General features: G+C 40.4%; 1 protein-coding gene across 4 annotated transcripts in view; it reads right to left on the bottom strand.

Moving 5' to 3' along the window:
* Positions 1–20,314, bottom strand: part of ARHGAP10 (Rho GTPase activating protein 10) — a 346,448-nt gene that overhangs the window by 29,703 nt on the left and 296,431 nt on the right. For all 4 annotated transcript variants that reach the window (XM_053582345.1, XM_053582335.1, XM_053582326.1 and 1 more), the window contains one exon: positions 1,388–1,547. In XM_053582345.1, the coding sequence (XP_053438320.1) occupies positions 1,388–1,547 (160 nt within the window). The remainder of the gene's footprint in view (positions 1–1,387; positions 1,548–20,314) is intronic.

The following is a 20,314-nucleotide window of genomic DNA, read 5'->3' as shown; positions in this document are numbered from 1 at the left end:
TGACAAAACTGCTCGCCAGGACTGTGACGGACACTGACGGAAAGGAATACTTAGGGATCTGGTTTTCACTAAATACACAAACACCGGCTAAATTCCACCCGGACTATAACCAGGATTACAGATTCTGGGTTCCTCTGTAACTACGGCTATTGTTGCTTGTAGTACATGGTGAAAGAGAATTTTTATTGTGGAAAAAGAACAGTAAAAGTGACAAGCATACTTAAGTAATATGTAATTTAAACCTACAATGTACAATCTTCAGCATATAAAATATGTATATATGATAGCGCTGGGGGAAGAAAATCTCATCCGGAGAACATGTTTCCACACTTGGAGTTTCAGTGAGATTTTCAAAGTCTTAAAGGCACCCCAAAATGTTAGCATACCCAGTGTCCTAGCCTCTCTTAATACTTAATAAGTTCATAATGATTTCGTGTGGATCCAGCAGTGACTATAAAAAGCCAAGGAATCTGAGGAACACTTTCTAATCCATTTAAAGTCCCAAGAATGCCCAGCTAGGGACAGATGACATCATTATCTACAATTTATTTTAAGCAAGTTTGGCTTTAAAAAAATTTTAATAGACTGAATAAATTATAAATGTATTTTTGGATGTAATTACTTGATTGACTAATCCAGTAATGCTTTGTAATTATTAGTGGTGTTTTCTCTTCTCTGAGCACATGTTTGAAAAGTGATGCTGCCCTTTGGATGTCTCACACCAGCATCTGCCTTTACTCCACAGCCTTGATCAACAAGGACAGTTAAACAAGTTCAAGGTATTTTTGTGTGTATTACTATTATCTCTCCTAATATACATGAGCTGATTTATACATATCTGGCACTAAACCAAACTGAGAAAGTATAAGAAGATATACCATCAAGTCTTGACCATGTGCTGTGCTATATTGGAGGGCAGAATGCTAGCAGAAAACTCTCAAAAGTCCATCTAATTAGGGCATCATCCAACAGACAGCATCAGGAGTCTATCCCTCAGAATGCATGCATTATCATATCCTTAAAAGTTTGCATAACTAATGGGAAAACATCCTGGATGGGACAGTAACAAATGTCCTTTGCACAACACCAAACTGCCATGAACTGAACTAAGATCCGATCTGAAGTACCACACACACCCCCGCCCCTCCCATACTGGAAACACAGGTACGCCACTGAAAGTAGCACCCCCACCCCACCCCTCCCAGGCATGCCACTGAAGAAAGGCTTTCTTTCTGGATCCTTCTCTCTTTGAAGGCCCCACTGATTAGAGAACAGGAGACTTAAATCTCCCAGCTTCAGCGTCATCGACCATAAACCTCACGAAACTTCAAAATGAAGTCCTGGCCTCCTGACCACAGAAGCGCCACACAGCAGCACAGGTACTTACACAGGGGATCCCCAGTCCCCAGCGCTCCCTCCGTCCGCCAGAAGGTCATTTTTGTCTGGTCCGGGAAGCCCGTGCACAGCTACTGCCGTGGGAGATGGAGAGGACAGGGAGTCCACGCTGCTGGAAGGGGTGTCCTCCTTAGGGGGGTTGGAACTGTCACCTGGGGTGGTGGGAGAAGGATCAAAGTTCAAGCAAACAGAAGAAAAAAACTAACCACTAAGGATGACAGAGCATTACTTTATTATTCAATCAAAATATATACCAAAACAAAATAAAACAAAATATATACCCAAAATTACATTTACAATTCAGCCTGAGAGTTTCTGGGTGTCCAGTCTTAAAAGTTTCAGGGTGTTTTTTTTTTTTTTTTTTTTTTAAACCAAAGATGGTTAGAGTAGACCAGAGATAATACACAGTGAGGAGCATTCCCCACCCCCACCCCCAAGAAAGCATAATAATCAAAATCAGATCAAGTGGAAGATGAACACCTTGACGGCAGCCACAACACCTTCCTAATCTGTAAGAAGCCCAGGAGTAAACCAGTGGCATCCAGCTCAGAGCAGCACCAGCCCTGCAGGATGCAACCTCTCACCTTCCAGGCCCTTGGCTCTTTAAACTGTTCTTACCCACCACTTAGTGCATGATAGATTAAAGAACTCTAAGGGAATCATGTCTTCTGAGCTGGTATCTTATATTAGAACTTCTAATAGTCAGGTATTAAAATCCCAGACATAGAGATATTCTATCTCCCTGTGCACATCGGGGAGGACGCCAGTCAGGCCCCGGCAGTGACTGCACAGGACGGATGTAAGCCCCAAATGAAGGCTTAGCACTGTGGCACAGTGGTTATGGCGCCAGCCACATACACCAAGGCTGGCAGGTTCGAACCTGGCCCAGGCCAGCTAAACAATAATGACAACTGCAACACAAAAACAGCCGGGCATTGTGGCGGGCACCTATAGTCCCAGCTACTTAGGAAGCCAAGGCAAAAGAAATGCTTTAGCCCTAGAGTTTGAGATTGCTGTAAGCTGTGACTCCATGGCACTCTACCGAGAGTGACATAGTGAGACTCTGTCTCAAAGTAAATAAATAAATAAATAAACCCCAACTGAAGGCATTTCCTAAATGAGTTGTGTGGCATATGCATTCACAGAGGACCACTTTAGTGAATATGTTTAGTGTCATTTGCGCACATTATGGGTTTAGGTAGAAGACGCAGAAGATGGGAAAGAGAGCACACCAGTTTCCCTGAAGGGGTCTTCATGCTCTCACAGTCTCCCAGCTACCATAAAATGCACCTGCACTGCACCCCTCCGAGCCCAGCCCTTCAGCCTAATCCACAGTCCTCATCAAATATTAACTGCTCTTGGGTATCCTGCAGAGGCAGTGAGTTTTTGTGACGATGACACTAACTTAGCATTGATTTCATAGGTGATGGGCACAGCGGCAGTCACCTGCCACAGAAACAAATGATATAGACGTGGAGGCCCACAATCTCAGCCTCTAGCAGAATAAACCTTCATGTTTAGTCCTAAGACCTAGAAACAGAGCATGCAGGAATGCCAGGAACAGCGAGGAACTAAGCAGACCGTCTTAGATGGATTCAATGCTCCTGAAAATGATGCAGAAAATTCCAGACTCTTATTAAGATCCCAAAGATGCTGATGTTGAAAATTGACAGTACAAAATAATTCTTAATTGACCCCTGACCCAGCTTCCAACTAAAGCTGAGAGAGAATCTCAGAAATGGAGATCTGGAACAGCAGCATTCGGGGAAAAAAAGAGTTGGAAATGGTGGTGGCAGCTGAAAGGAGGAACGACTTGTGAAGGCAGTTAAGGGAGACACTGGGAGGATGCTGTGCAGAATATTCCGGTAGGGGAGAGTTTTCTGAACTCTTTCTTTCAGGTTGCAGAGGGACAATGGGGAGAGAAGGTGGCACGAGAGAGGAGCCCTCTTGGCTGCAGGTCTCCATGGTCTGAGTCTGCCGTAAAGTCTGAAGACCTCATGATCACTCTTCCTGTAAAGCTACTTTTTTCCACAGCCCTCATCACAAAATCATTTAGCTAACTGGAGAGATTTAGCCCCAGCAGAAGGGCCAATTTTCAGGCAGATAGACCCAAACCCCCTGATAGACTACTGCTGTGATTTCCTTTTATTTTCTTTCTGGGACACAGTCCACTTTGAAACAAAAGCTGCTTCTCCCTTATGCCTGGAAAGCTCAACTCCATGCAGTTCTTTCCTGCAAATGAACCCAAGGGAACGAGGGGCTAGAACTCCAGCTCGCTCGGGCCTCTCCGGGCCCCTCAATCATCATGACCAGAGGCTCCCTTCACCACGTAAGCCCAGCGCAGACTAAACCCTGAACGCTGGCCTACACGAGAGCTGCCGTCAGGGCTCAGCCAGAAGTAGTTGCAAAATACCATCCGTTCTGAAGCAGAACAGGACCCCCATGCCAGCAAGTCCCAAGCCAGCAGCGCCCTGGCTTCAGGAGGCCGATCCTCCCCTCTTCTCTGAGCCCGGCGCCCTGACTGCAGGCTGGACATGACACAGTGAGGCAGCAAAGGAGAGTCTGGGACTGGCTGATCCCCTGACTCACCCCCATTGGGAGAAACCTGCCAATGAGAAGCAACTTCGGGGAACTGGAGACCAGGGTCTAACGTTACTTTTAAAAGATGCCTGGAATGTTTTTACAACCAGATACAGCAGCTCATTTACATCGCCTCTAATCCTTTTCCCCGACCAGACTGTCACAGCATAAAGTGTCATTCAACATATTAAATCACATTCTATTAAGAGAGTTCTCTCTTCCTTCCTGCCAAACAATGGCGATCCGAACCCTTACATGAAAGTAATACTGGCAGAAGGGAATGTACGTGCAGACTGATCAAGTGAAGGGACACCTCATCCCACTTCCCAAGTGCACAGAATTCCTTTCTCCTTCACTGTTCAGGAATGAGCCTATTTAAGGGAATCACTAAACATGAGGGAGAATAAACATCCGGTACATAAACACTAAATCCTTATAACCAACTCTGAAACTTAGTTCACCAAAAATTAAAATTACCGCTTTATGAAAATAATAAAACCTTTTTTATTAAAAAAAATTCTATGTTCAACAATTTCTGGTATTAGAGACTTTAAATCCTATGAAACTGATTCATAATTGAGAATTAAAGGGAGATACCTTCATCATTTTTCGCCTCTCACTTCTTCCTCGCTGAGGTATTACCTTTAACAGGCATCTACAAAAACAGAGAAATTGTCTAGGAGTAAAAAGGTTGTTCTGGTTAAGTGAACAAAAATGTTGCCAAAGGACTTCCCTTATGAATGGCCTCTGAGATAAGAAACTCATTAGAAAACGAACTGTGGCCATCCAAAAGAGCAAATGCCTGCCTCACCACATCCAGCTTAGTTCCCACCTTCTCCACAAAGCACCTGCCAACCACCTCTCCTGCCTCTGCTTGCTGTGCTCACAGCTGTAAGCAGCAATCAATTTTGCATTTCACTGTCATACAGTAATTTTGTGACTTGGTTTCAGTTCCCCCTTTTTCAGGGTGGAGACAGTCTTGGTAATCCTTACAAGAACAGAAGGCAGGGCAGGTGAATCAGGAGTCCTCCCTCAGCAAATACCGCAGACCCCTGCCACAAGACATACTGTGAATGGGGAAAGCCAATGCCTCCAAAAATGGAGAAGGGGGGGGAAATTCTAAAAACCTCAGCAGTCTTCATAAAATCTACACATAGTTTCTGATTCTCACCCTCCTCCCTTCCAAGCCACAAGCTCCTCTAACCCTCTTTATTCACTCAACCAGCATTTACTGAGCTTCTGCTGAGTTATGAATGTTGTGAAGCATCAGTCCCCGGCCCATAGGTGCTCACAGGTTAATGTGGAAGACAAGCACAGACAGAGAGGTGGTGTTTGCTAGAATATGACTGTATCAAGGAGCCTGAAGACTCAGAAAAAGGACTTTTAAACCTGCCAGTGGTGGGGGTGAAAGACATGTGGGAGTCAAGCCAGAGGATTAAGAAGAAATCATCGCCAGACTTCCAAGGAAGAAGCCCCAGGTAGAGAAAATACCAGGGTTGAAAGAATAGAAGCTGGCAAGAATGTGGCCATTTTCAGAGCCACAAGCAGTTGGGTTTGACTTGGAAGATGGGGTCAAAGGCAGAAGCAGATGTATCAAGCTGGATGAAGTTTTGCACATACCATGAAGGCGTTTGAACCTAACTTTGCAGCCCCTGGGACGTTACTGCAGGGATTAAGCAAGAGACTGATAAGATGCAGAGAATGGATTCAAAAGATATTCAGGTACGACAGCAAGAAAGATGCAGAGGGAGAAAGACACTTAAAATGACCCCTCCAGTTTTTTGCTTAGACAATTGAGCAAAAGGTAGAATCACAAACTGAAACAAAGAGTAAAAAAATAAAGATGGAGCCAATTGGGTGAGAGAGATCAGACCAGTTATATATGTGTTGGGTTTGAAGTGTTGATAAAAAAATCCGGGCAAGAACCTCTGTAATAGAGTTGGTTACACAACCCTGCAGCTCAGGAGAGGGAGGCCTGGGATAGCTTTACTGACTTGCAGTCATACACACTGAGTTGAAGTCAGGGTGTTTGATGGAGAAAATAAGGGAGGAGAAAGAAGTAGGAAAGAGAACTTTGGGGGAACTTCAGATGTAAAGAGGAAGCTTCTCTTGGCAGAAATGGTTGTGGTGTTTTAAATACAAAGAAGTGTCCTTTCACAAATATTGAGGATTTATTCCCCCCACAAACACCAAATCTCAAAAATTGAACAAAAGGCATTCAAGAGGGCATGCTTTTCATGACAATTACTGTATTTCACTAGTTCACTGACTTCTTTACAAGCCTGAGCACGAGAACAAGTGCTTTATTTTCATGATAAACTAAAACAACCCTCAAAGACTGGCAGAAAAATGGACCGTGAAGAAGGAAGAAGAACTCGATGACTCTCCCGTATCTACTAATCTAGAACGTGGCTATATCTTTGCTTTTAATATATTGATAAGCTTTTACTTCAGCTGCTTTAACTTTTTCGTTCTGAGGATGACACAACCCTCTGTCCGTTCATCTTCTGGTCATTTCACTTCACAGAAATTGTATCGCTGGATTAAGCTTTGGGTTTCCCTCCCATTTCATTCACTTCTTCATCTCTTCTCAGAGTCATTTCCAAACAGTTCCATCAGGGCTAGTTCTCTTTAAGCCCCTTTCCTGCTGTTCTTCCACTTAGCCGAAAATCTCTGGGTATGGTACGAAACCACAGAAGGTTTCTGTTATTCCTCAGAGATGGGCTGTCTCCACAACGGCGAGGCTGCTCCATGCTGCCCGCTCTTAAACTTCTGGCGTATGTATTAGCAGAAGTAAGAAAGAAAAGGAAAAGACAGAAAAGAGGAAAGAAAATAGCATAAAAAGAAGAGATCTAATTGTTAGTGGGTTTTAACTTAGATCAAACTTTACAGTTACTACCCATTTGGTTAGCTGGAAGACAGCTGACGGTACTGTGGTAAATAGCTGCCCTTCCTGTCAGATCCCAATGATCTTGGATGCTTGTAATTATACAATAGTTAATCACTAGGATCAAAGAAAGATTTACTGAGAACACGGTACATGCACTTGTTAACAACACAGTAATACTTTTATGATAAAGTCCAGTTAGGAAATTTCTACTCAAGATGGAAATAATTTTTTTTTTTTATTGTTGGGGATTCATTGAGGGTACAATAAGCCATGTTACACTGGTTGCATTTGTTAAGTAAAGTCCCTCTTGCAATCATGTCTTGCCCCCAGAAGGTGTGGCACACACCAAGGCCCCACCCCCCTCCCTCCGTCCCTCTCTCTGCTTTGCCTCCCCCCCCAATGACCTTAACTGTCATTAATTGTCCTCATATCAAAATTGAGTACATAGGATTCATGCTTCTCCATTCTTGTGATGCTTTACTAAGAATAATGTCCTCCACTTCCATCTAGGTTAATACGAAGGATGTAAAGTCTCCAAATGTTAAGTGGAAACCCATCCCTGCTTCCCACATACGCTTCAGAAAAGTGAATAATAAAAATAGCAATATTTTAAAATAAATAACAAGATATAACTACATTTCAAAAAAACCCTTGTCACACATGTCTATGGAGCAGAAACAGAAAAGAAAACATTTAGGTCAGTACGAGGGCCAACCAAAGTTCGGTGGTTCCAAAACCAGTCAAACCAGAAGAACCATCCAGACGTTTAAGTCCTATGGTGTTCCTGGTACCTACAATACACGAGGCACAGGGAAGAGGGGAGAACCAGCATCTCCATGTGGAACAACGGGCTGGGGGAAGCAGTCCACATTAAACAGAGGCCGAAATTCTATGACCAAGTTCTCCACTCACCAGGAGAATGGATTCGACATTTCTGCCCCTCTCATTCTTGGGACCAGAGTCCTATATTAGCAGTGATAACCCCTAGTTCTAAAGCAAATGTGTAGGTGAACCCAGAGGAGGCCACAGCCAGAGAGGGAAAAGAAAAAAGAAAGGGAAAGAGGAAGGATCCAACCTGCCATCACCAAGCATAAACACACGAAATCTTTCTTCACTGTAGACTTGGAAACCAAAACCTTTAAGAACAGGAAACACAGAGATAAGTCAGCAAACTCGACCAATAAGAAAATTCAGAGATTTTAACGGGGATTTGTATTTTTATTTATTTTTTTGCAGTTTCTAGCCAGGGCTGGGTTTGAACCCACCACCTCCGGCATATGGGGCAGGCGCCCTACTCCTTTGAGCCAGAGGCACCACCCTTTAACAGAGATTTGTAACATGGAAAAGAGAAGTAGAAATGCCAGCATACAGGGCCCAGAAGAAAAAAAAAATTGAGAGGAAGAAATATTTAAGGAAATGACCATCTCAAAATTTTAAAGACTTCAAAGACCTCAATCTGGAGGATTCAGTGTACTAAAAAGAAAAATCAAGAAAATCCTGCACATAAGACACATTATTATGAAATTTAAGAATCTCAAACACAAAGAAGAAACTAAAAAGCATCTAGATAGAAAGAGCAGACCATATAAAATAGAAAATGAACCAGATTAATACCAGACTTCTCAATACCAACACAAAACACACAGCAAAATTGATGTAATATTCTTTAAGAACTAAAGGCAAAGAATTTTGGGCAGAGAAGTATATATTATGACAAATTATTGTTCAAATATGAGAACTTAATAAAAATATATTTCATTTCATAAAATCCTAAAATCATAACCTCTAAATCATAAAGAGGTAGATCATGTATACATTAATGCATTTATGGGGTAAAATGTACTGATTTCATATACAATTTGGAATGCTTACATGGTACTGGTTAATATAGCCCTCACCTCATTTGCTTAATTATTGTGTTAAGACATTTATACTCTATACTTAATAGATCCGACATGTACCCTTGCAATATGCATCATAGATGTGATCCCACCATTCACCCTCCCTCCACCTGACCTCCTCCCTCCCCTCTCCTCCCATCCCTCCCCTTCATCCTGGGCCGTAGTTGTGATCTATTCTTCATGTGAAAGTGTGAGTGACTGTAAATTGGTTTCATAATAGTACTGAGTACATTGGATACTTTTTCCTCCATTCTTGAGATACTTTACTAAATAGGATATGTTCCATCTCCATCCACATAAACATAAAAGAGGTAAAGTCTCCATCTTTTTAAGGCTGCATAATATTCCATGGTATACATGTACCACAATTTATTAATCCATTCATGGGTCGATGGGCACTTGGGCTTCTTCCATGACTTGGCTATTATGAATTGAGCTACAATGAACAATCTGTTGCAAGTATCTTTGTTATAAAGTGATTTTTGGTCTTTTGGACATACTCCTTGTAGAGGAATTGCAGGATCGAATGGAAGGTCTACTTTTAGATCCCTGAGCATTCTCCATATTTCTTTCCAAAAGGGACATATCAGCTTGCATTCCCACCAGCAGTGCAGAAGTGTTCCCTTTTCTCCACATCCATGCCAACATCTGTAGTTTTGGGATTTTGTTATGTGAGCCACTCTTACTGGAGTTAGATGATATCTCAAAGTGGTTACGATGTGCATTTCTCTGATGATTAAAGACGATGAGCATTTTTTTCATGTGTCTGTAGGCCATGTACCTATCTTCTTCAGAGAAGCTTCTGTTCAAGTCCCTTGCCCACAATAAAATAGGATTACTTGCTCTTTTCTTATTAATAAATTTGAGTTCTCTGTGGATTCTGGTTATAAACCTTTGTCAGAAACATAACCTGCGTATATCCTCACACATAAAAATCCCCAAAGTTTGGTCACATAAAGAATGATTCTGATAACACTCTAAGGAAATTCTTCAAATATTTAAATAAAAGAAGTAATATAGAATATTCAACTAACTTGATAATGTCTATTATTGTCTCAGAAAAGAAAATTTAAGACAAAAGGAAAAAAATATACATAGTATCAATAATCCAGAACTCAAATTATAGAAAATATCACATAGTGGGAGTGGGTAGGCCAGAGGGAGTTGAGAATCCATTAACTTATTTGTCTTATGGGGCAGACACAGAATTTGAGAAATCTACACGTAAATAAGACTAAAAGTTTCGAAATAAAGGCAACCATTTTAGAAACGAAAAACAGGATATATATCACAGGAAGCAGCAGAAAGACATTTGCTTTTTTAAAAAGAAAGCAGGAAAGAAGGGGTAAAGTACCAAAATTTATTAAATGAAAAATATAAAACAAAAATTCTAATATAATGGTAATTTCAATATATAAATGGATGAAACTCACCAACTAAAAGACAGTGACTCTCCAAATACATTTTTAAACCCAACAATATGTTGACTAAAAGAAGCATGCTTAAAACAAGAAGACAAAGAAAGGCTGGGGGAAAAAAGGAATAAAAGATGGATATTCAAGGCAAATATAAAAAAGAAAGGAAATGATCTTAATGAACCACAGGATAATAATTTTATACTGATAAACAGACAAGATGATTGAACAAAAATACAACCACCTATCAATATAGCTTTAAGCAACATGACAGAATTTTATAAGGAAAAATAGAAAAATCAACAATGGTAGTTGGAGATTTTAACACTCTTCTCAGACATCGATATCAAGTAGGCAAAAACCAAAAATCTATAATCAACAATTTAAAGCTCATATATTTCACATGCATACAACTCAAACAGAGATATACATTTTTTTCAAGAAGATACAAAATATTTTTGAAGACTATGAAGTCTTCCAAAGGAAGAATATTATACAAATTCTCTTGGCAAATATTGGGAAATAACTAGCAGAATAAACAAAAGGACAGTCTTATAATTTCCATACATTGGTAGACTAAATATGGTTAAAAAGAAAATCATAATGGAAATTCAGAAATATGTAGAACTCAATAATAAAAACCCATTTCATATGAAAATTATAAAACAGCAAAAAAATAAATATAATTTATAGCTTTAAAATATTTATTATAAAACAAGAAACTTTCAAAACATTTTAATGTCCCATTTAAACAAATATTTTTTCCTAAATGTTGATAGTTAAAGGACAGTCATGACTGCTGAACTATTCAAATTAAATTCAGTAAACGTAAAGTTGACTATGAAAGTAGAATTTACTGAAATACATTTCATATCTTTATTTTCATGTACTAATTCAACTTCGATACTATAATTAATATACATACCTACTCCAGAAAGTGGAAAGCTAATATTCTTAACAATTTTTTTTTCTTTTTTGCAGTTTTTGGCCAGGGCTGGGTTTGAACCAGCTAGCGCCCTGTTTTGAGCCACAGGCGCCGCCCTTAACATTTATTTTTATCTACTGGTATGTAAGACTTGCTGAGAAAAAAAATCTCCAAAACACAGTAAAAATCAATGAGAAAATGTTAAAAGCTCATTCTACAGAGAAATACAGCTCAAGGCTAAACATCATCTATTTTACTTTTAAGGGTGACTTTAACAAAAAAAAAAAAAAAATAGGTGGACTCTTCCACCAGCAGGGGGTGAGCACAACCACTCTGATTCACATGCACCTCTGGCCTGCTGAACTTGGGCCTGAATTCCTCCTCCTGTCATCCTGCAAGTTCTATGTTTTAAACAGGATCACCTACTAACAACCTAGAATCTCTTGCTTAACATATTTCAACAGCTTCTTTGTCCAACTGATGTTTCTGCTTGAACTATGATGTACCCAAGAAGGACTGAAGAACCAACTGCCCAACTTAACATCCATACAGACGGCTCAGCAGGTGGAGAAGGGAAAAATAAATCCTTAAGAATCAACACAGTTGGGGAAAAGTCACCATGGCAGACAGACTAACAGCTCTGGGAATACAGTTGATGGGAAGAGCCTGAATGGGGAGGGGACTATGAAATGCTGCAATGGGAAGAGAGCTTTGTTTGACTAACTTACATAAGTCTGTTTAAAACTAACCTTTCAACTAAGCTGGAGATAGTCATGCCCCAGTTTCCACCAGGTGGCAGGTGTGACATCAATAAAATCTCCTAACCACAGTGACCTTCCCTCCTAAGTCTACCCAGAAGCTACAGAGCATTAAAAAGGAGAGTCATGTTTGGTATGAGGAAGAGAACTACCAAACTCATTTCACATACATTCTAGAATAATTTCCATTTTGCTAAAATAAAGTCTAACTTGCTACATTTTATCATGTCAAAAAATGAATGCCTAGGCTCGGCACCCATAGCTCAGAGGTTAGGGTGCTGGCTACGTGCACCGGGGATGGTGGGTTTGAACCCGGCCAGGGCCTGCTAAACAACTATGACAACAACAACAAATAAAAAATAGCCATTTGGGCAGTGCCTGTGGCTCAAAGGAGTAGGGCACCAGCCCCATATGCCAGAGGTGGCAGGTTCAAATCCAGCTCCAGCCAAAAACTGAAAAAAAAAAAAAAAAAAAAAAAAAAAATAGCCAAGCATTGTGGTGGGCACCTGTAGTCCTAGCTACTGGGAGGCTGAGCCAAGAGAATCGCTTAAGCCCAAGAGTTTGAGGTTTCGTGAGCTGTGATGCTACAGTGCTACAAGAACTCTAAAGAAGGTGACATAGTGAGACTCTGTCTCAAAAAAAAACAACAAAAAAACTAGTGCCTAATGCCACCCTGACTAGTATAAACAAAAATATTACAAAACTTAGGTTTTCCCTCCCTCAGTTCAAAATGCTGTTGGATGTGACAATGTAAATAAAACCTAATGCTGGTGGCGCCTGTGGCTCAGTGAGTAGGGCACCGGCCCCATGTGCAGAGGGTGGCGGGTTCAAACCCAGCCCCGGCCAAACTGCAACAAAAAAAATAGCCGGGCATTGTGGCGGGCGCCTGTAGTCCCAGCTGCTCGGGAGGCTGAGGCAAGAGAATCGCGTAAGCCCAAGAGTTAGAGGTTGCTGTGAGCCGTGTGACGCCACGGCACTCTACCCGAGGGCGGTACAGTGAGACTCTGTCTCTACAAAAAAAAAAAAACCTAATGCTGAACAACAAATATGAAGGCAACCTGTGTAAATAAAGGTAAATCTGTCCAGAAGCCTGTGAGAAGCATTAGCCAACAGAAGAGACACAACAGGAACCAACAACTGAATTCTGAGATTGATAAAGGTCAAAGGGTAGAGCTTTAGATCATTCTTTAATGATCTGTTGCCTAGGAAGAGTAGGGGACAGTAGACAGTACTGTTTCCTAAAATGTGGTTAATGATCAAAATATTTCACTTCACTCATAAGAATGAGGCACTTTAGAACCGTCGTACTGAATTAGAACAATGACCTGTCTGGTATGGAATTCTGCTTTTAGTGGCATCCAAGGATGTTCTGGTCGTTCACAGCCTCGTCCTCGTTCACAGCCACATCCAAGTCTTGGAAGTATGTCATAATATCTGCTTGCTTTCAGACTACTGGGTGAAAATTACCATAGACGGTGAAATTGTCAAGACTTCCAACTCTGAATCAAAGAGTAGGACTTCCAGAACAGTAGGAAGGACGATGGTTTTTTCCCAATATTTTGATTTTGCATCTTTTCCTTAGCATTAGCACTCCAGTAATTACTGGCTTTCAGAAACTGGGGCAGCCAGATACCCAAACTTACAGAAAGACCGAGGGAAATAAGAAAAGATCATGCCCCAAACACAGAAGAACACCCTGTCTCGTGCTTGGCCTGACCAGAACATCATGGCGTTCTAGGACCTTGTCTAACTAGAAGCTACTACAGTCCACATATAGAACGCCGGGGGCACAGCAGAGCCACCTGTGACCAGCAGGGCCGAGGAGGGTCATGGTCAGGTCCAGGACCCAATTAACACCTAACCAGCCAAAGAACACCGGCAGGCAGTCCCCTCACGGCTTTCCATTCACTAGTCAACTTGAATTAAAATGGTCAAAGAAATGAACGAAATAACTTCCTTCCTGAAGCACTATCAATAGAGGCATCCAACAGGCAAGATTTATAGAAAGAAATAGTCCAAAGCAAGACAAAATTAAAGTTGAGATAGTTTTCAGATTTTTTAGAACACACATTTATCTTCATCTACTAACCCATCCCAGGAAATTATATGATTTTCTACATTAAATTTCCTTAATTTCCTTAAATTTCCAGAAAATCAAAACACACAGGCACAGAGTTCCCTGACTAAACAAACCAGAATATAAAGACAGGATGGGGAATGCACAGTTTGACTTTAAAATTGAACTTTTAAAAATTACAAATGTATTGGATATCTTTCTTAAAACTGTCTGACCCAACTTTCAAAGGAAATTCTTCTTTACTGTCTGTAGAGTAGGTAGGTATTACATGATTACTGTAAACAGTCCAGATTCTTTGATGAGAACATCTTCCTTTTATCTTACACAGTTATTAGGGAAAAATGGGGTAGAAGTTAAGAAATTAACGCTGTCAACTGATCTTCAGGGAAAGAAAGCTAATTGTGTTTCTCAGCAAGGGAAGATGCAGGTTATAATTGCTAAGTGGAAGGGGAGGTTCCTCAAGTCACTGTTACCCCAATTCTCAACTACACTGCAAGTTCAAGTAATGTCACCCTGGGTACAGGGCCAAACAACCCCATTCCTCTCATGTCTTTTTCCCTCATAAACAAGACAAACCAAATGAGAACCATGATGAAGCCAAATCGCATATATTACTAAGATTAATGACAGTCAGTAGCTAAATAAGGAACTATTTACGGGGAATACAATTTATTTATCTGAAATCATGTCTAGGAAAGGAAAGCATGACTCTCAGAGAAATAGCTGCCTGCTCCCCAATCCCAAAGGCCCAGAAACAAAACACATACAGGTCTGCCTCCCCCAAAAAAACTGCAAAAGAGGTAACTCCTGAACTATAAATTAAAAGGAGACAAGAAGGCACAAAAAGATACAAGGAAATCACCATACATTTATGTACTAGATTTTATTTTCTATTGCCCCCAAAATTAAAATATTAAACATAATGCTTGCCAAAAAAAGCTAAAGCTAAAATACTCTAAAAGTTGACGCCAGGAAAAGCTGATCAGAGAATCAGCTGTTATCATCCATCATGTGACCAAAAATATGGCCCTCATTATGACATTACAACAGCAGCTAACAGGCAGGAGACTCCAACTCCAGGAGCTACCTCTGCCTCTCGCAAAGGTCAATTGAGGTCTGCAGCAATTCAATTACAAAGCAAGGAAGACCAATTCAGTCACAATGTCAATACAGTCAAAGGAAATTGCTTTACTCTATAAAGCACAGGGCATTTTTATATCCTAATCACAATCCTGGGACATTATTTACAGGCTCAAATTTTTGCCTACATAAACAAACAAAAAATGTAATAACCATGTACTATGATACTTGAGAACCAAAAAGGTAATCAGATACTGAATCAAACTGTCTTCCATAAACTTCTGAGGAAGGCTGCCACTTTGACAGCTCTGGAAATTTAGAGCAATGTGCTTAGCTCATAAACTCCAGCCCACCTGAGACAAGAAGGCTGTTAGATTCCTCAGCATGCACCCGTCCTCCTCGCCTAGAAACTCTTCTCACCTGAACATTATTATCAACTGCCAAGTAGAAGACACTGGCAACCAATAAGCCTAGGTATTATACTGGACAAAAACCACCACAAATAAAAGACTAAACTGCATTTTCTTTGAAAGTATACTGTATGTGAAAGTATATTTGAAGCCTTCCCATGTTGTACATCAGGCCCTCAAGAAAACATAAGCTAAAATTCTTGAATATTTACTACCTATTGGTTGATTTATAACCATTAACTCAGTTGTTTTTGGAAAAAACCGTGCCAAAGTTCTATTGCCTGAACTTGTGAGGCTTAAAGGTGGATTTGCTGAGATCATAAAAGGCATCAAGAGGAGGACAGGAATTTAAATCCAGACTAAACCACAGAGGAGTCTACCATTCACTAGAACTCTTTGCTGCCTATTTCCCACAATAGTGATCCTGAAATACCAGGACAATGTGACTTACGTAAAGGTGAAAGATATATTAATATCAAAACTAACAGAGCTGGGTGTGGTGGCTCACACCTGTAATGCCAGCCCTCAGGCATTAGGAAGGTGGACTGCTCAGGATTCAAGACCAGCCTGAGCAAAAGTGAGACCCCCATCTCTACCAAAAACGGGGGGGCGAATTAGCCAGGCATGGTGGTGGGAGCCTAGTGACTTAGGAGGCGGAGGCAGGAGGATGCTTGAACCCAGGAGTTTGAGGTTGCAATGAGCTGATGACGCCACTGTACCCTAACCCAGGATAACAGAGTAAGACTCTGTCTCAGAGAAAAAAAAAATTAAACATAACAGGAAAACATTAAGCAATAAGAGCTGGTCGTTCTCAATTTGGTGCCAGTATGTCACTCCGTGTCACCTCATGCTAGGGGGACCCCATACTCTCTCTAGAGCTTTACTTCTCCTTCCTTCTACTTGAGAATCTTAAACTTATACTCAGCACATCAAGTATAAACTTATTTCTTCAGACTTAAGCTGAAACTTTTATAATCTAAATACATATAAAGGCATGTAGGGTGTGTATATATGTGTTCTCACGTGTATGTGTAACAAGTAAATACACTATTGGAAAAAGTAGGAAATATAGATATGTACATATAAAGAAAACCATCGGCCATCATCACCTAAGGATAACCACTGTCATAAATGATTATTTTTCCGTGTCTATTTCTATGCTTGTAGTATACTTACTCACATAGTTTTTCCTTTAAAAGTGAGATTTTGAAAATTCTGTTTTAAAACTTGCATTTTTCATTCAAAAGCGTATTGTGTACATTATGTCTAAGGAAATATTTTTATCATCCTTGGAAAGCTTAACGCTTGTGTGTGCTTGGTAAGGGAGCTGTATTATTTGACTGTGCTTGGCTGGGCTGCGGTATACAAGGTCCTCTTATTGGTACAGCCACACAGTAGAATGCACAGTATACTACACAGCAGTAGCAAAAGGGTGCAGCTCTCTTTGTACTGACATGAAAAGCAATACAAGATATACTATGAAAAGTGAGTGATTTATACCATCTGAAGAGAAACGAGAATATTGTATACTATAAAATTTTTAAAAACCAAAAAGGTATAGAACTGGCTTAGGGTTCAGAAGGGGCTAAATAAGGACCTATATTTATATCTGTTTATACAAAATGTGCCAATGGAAAAAAGTATACACATTCTAAGAAAGGAAAACAATGTATTAAAATTGTAATGCTCAATATATACTGATAACAAAAGTCAGCAGGTCTGGCTCAAAAGTCACGAGTCACCTAGGCACCTCTTATAATTGCAGAAGTCAAATGTGATTTTAGTATTTTTTAGTATTATGGATTTAATATTTTCCTTTTTTTTTTTTTTGGCAGTTTTTGGCTGGGGCTGGGTTTGAACCTGCCACCTCCGGCATATGAGGCTGCCCCTCCTTTGAGCCACAGGCACCACCCAATATTTTCCTTTCTTAAAACATGCATATTTTTTTTGGCACACAAAGAATTCTAGAAGGATAAGTAAGAAACTCTAGGTTAAACCATATGATGCTGACAATTTTCAATCATTTTTCACATACACAGACAACAATTTCACACAGCACACACAACCTTACAAACAATAGTGATCAATCAATCCGCTGCTGGTCTCAACTCTGAAAGGATTTCAGTCTCCTGGTTAAACTACATGAAATTCTTGAACCTTTACTATTTTTGACATACAACATGGGAAAAAAATTGAAATTACTGGTATTAGCTTTGCACCTAACAAGGGCAATTTTAGATGGCTCAACCTATTAGTATCAGTGGTTACAGATTCGGTTTGCAGGTGCAAGAACTGAGTCCATGGGATGGCATGGGGTCTTTCTAACCTGTGTCTTTTTATACTTTTTGATTTTTCAAAGCTAGGAATACACTATTTAATTTTTTAAATAAAAAAGTAGTGGAGGGAAGAAAGGAGAAAAAAGAAAATAAGCAGTAAAATTCAGCATATTCAGGCAGCAAATTCCCAATTGCATTCACTTTGTAATTTATAACAACCTGTTAAAGCATCAGATACCTGAGATATCCTCCCTGCAACCAACCCAAGACCAAATAACAGTTCAATTAGGTAAGTGGATACATAAATTATAATACAATACTTCTATAGTACTTTATATCAATGAATTAAAATTGACCATTCCCCCCAACCCCCAATCACTACCATAAAAATACGCCTCAGATTATCTCCTGGAGATTTGATGCTTGTTAATGAGTCTTGTGTCCCAGGTTTAGAACCATAGTTATCTTTGGCTCTTCTTTCTCCTTCATCTCCCGTGTTAAGACCACAGATCCAGGAGCGGCGACTCACGCCTATAATCCTAGCACTCTGGGAGGCCAAAGCAGATGGATCACCTGAACTCACAGGTTTGAGACCAGCCTGAGCCAGAGGAAGACCTTGTCTCTAAAAATAGCTGGGCGTTGTGGCAGGCGCCTATAGTCCCAGTTACTTGGGAGGCTGAGGCAAGAGAATCGCTTGAGCCTAAGAGTTTGAGGTTGCTGTGAGCTGTGATGCCACAGTACTCTGCCAAGGACAACAAAGTGAGACTCTGTCTCAAAAAAAAAAAAAAAAAAAAACCCACAGGTCTGATTCCCTTACAACAAAACTAACCTTTTATTCTTTAAATGAAAAAAACTAAGAATCATTCTTAAAAATTAAAAAAGAATAACTTGACATATTCTTGGAAATGCAAAGAATATCTCTGAAAGGACTCGAGATAACCAGCAATGTCTGTTGTTGGCTCCAGGGAAGACACGGCTGTTCCCTATGGCACTTGTGTTCAGTACTTCAGCAGACTGGTAGAGAACTCAGACTGTGGAATCAGACGGCCTGGATTCAATGCTGCGTTTGTCACTGATCAGCTGTGAGAATGTGGGTGAGTTATTGATCCTCTCAGTGCCTCTATAAAACAAGGATAATAATACTACCCATAGGATTGTTCGGAGGATCACCTAAGTTTAACAAATATTGCTAAGAAGAGTATTTGAAATATAATATGGTAATATGTAACTTCACCATTATTACTCTCCCAACTTTTTTTTTTGTAGAGACAGAGTCTCACTGTACCACCCTCGGGTAGAGTGCCGTGGCGTCACATGGCTCACAGCAACCTCCAGCTCTTGGGCTTATGTGATTCTCTTGCCTCAGCCTCCCGAGCAGCTGGGACTACAGGCGCCTGCCACAACGCCCAGCAATTTTTTTGTTGTTGCAGTTTGGCCGGGGCTGGGTTTGAACCCACCACCCTCGGCATATGGGGCCGGCGCCCTACTCGCCCAACTTTTTGTCATGTACTTGAACTATGAAAAGTTTGACGAGAAAGAATATATTTTTAAAATAACCAACATAGTAAAAAGACTTAGGTCATCATTATTTCTAATCTGACCCAAAGAGAAAAATAAAACTATGACCATAATTACATTTTAAGCTCAAAAATCATGCTGCTAAGATTGGAGATTATTAGATCCAAAATGCCAACCCACAAATTCATGGTAATAGGCTTGAAGATTTTCTTCTTCCCCCCCCCTCCCCCTTCATCCAAAGGTAACACTGGAGTCCTTACTCCAGGAATCCAGGGAAGGCAGAATGAACATTCAGAGGCAGCCAGACTGCAAAGAAAAACCACATGGAGACAACTCACGGTCAACAACGCCAGTACACAGTCAACATCAGTACACGGTCAATGCCAGTACGTGGTCAACGCCAGTACACGGTCAATGCCAGTACACAGTCAACGACGCCAGTACACAGTCAACAATGCCAGTACACGGTCAACACCAGTAGGAACATCCTCCATAGTTGACTCCCGCTTTTTTGTTTTCAATATTGTTTCTTTTTCCTCAGCAGCTAGTAAGGTTTCAGTAAGTGGAAATGAACTGACCAAGAGTTTGTTTTGTTATATTAATTGTACACAACGCCCTTATATGGTGGAAATGTAACTCTAGGTCCACAGATTTTTCTGAGTAATCGAAGTCACTTGGGATTGACCACACCAAGATAATACCTTTCCCTTCAAGATTTCTGCTCATCTTCCTGGCTTCAAATCAAAACGTTTCAAATCAGTCCACTCTTGACAGCTTTAAATATTCTATTTCATTCAGGATAAACAATACTTCAGTTGGTTTGAAAAGATGTTTCTTAGACAGCCCAGCTACCTCCTACGCTGTGAGAGTTTCAAAGAGGGCTATAAAGAGAGTGACAGCTGCTTGAATTCAGAACTAGAAATTAAAATAAAAGCTATCAGAAGCGAAGGAAAAAAGCCCACTCCATGGGGAGACAGGCTTTAAAGAATTTTTTTCTCTTTTATAAATTCTAGTTACCTGCCATGAACTTGTTTTCACCACAGAAAGCAGCTATGTATTTTTTTAAAGGCATTAAATAAGCTTTTTCCC

Source organism: Nycticebus coucang, chromosome 1, assembly GCF_027406575.1.
Source record: "Nycticebus coucang isolate mNycCou1 chromosome 1, mNycCou1.pri, whole genome shotgun sequence".
Taxonomy (NCBI): Eukaryota; Metazoa; Chordata; class Mammalia; order Primates; family Lorisidae; genus Nycticebus; species Nycticebus coucang.
Note: the sequence above shows the minus strand (reverse complement) of the source record. Positions and strands in the feature narration are given on the sequence as shown.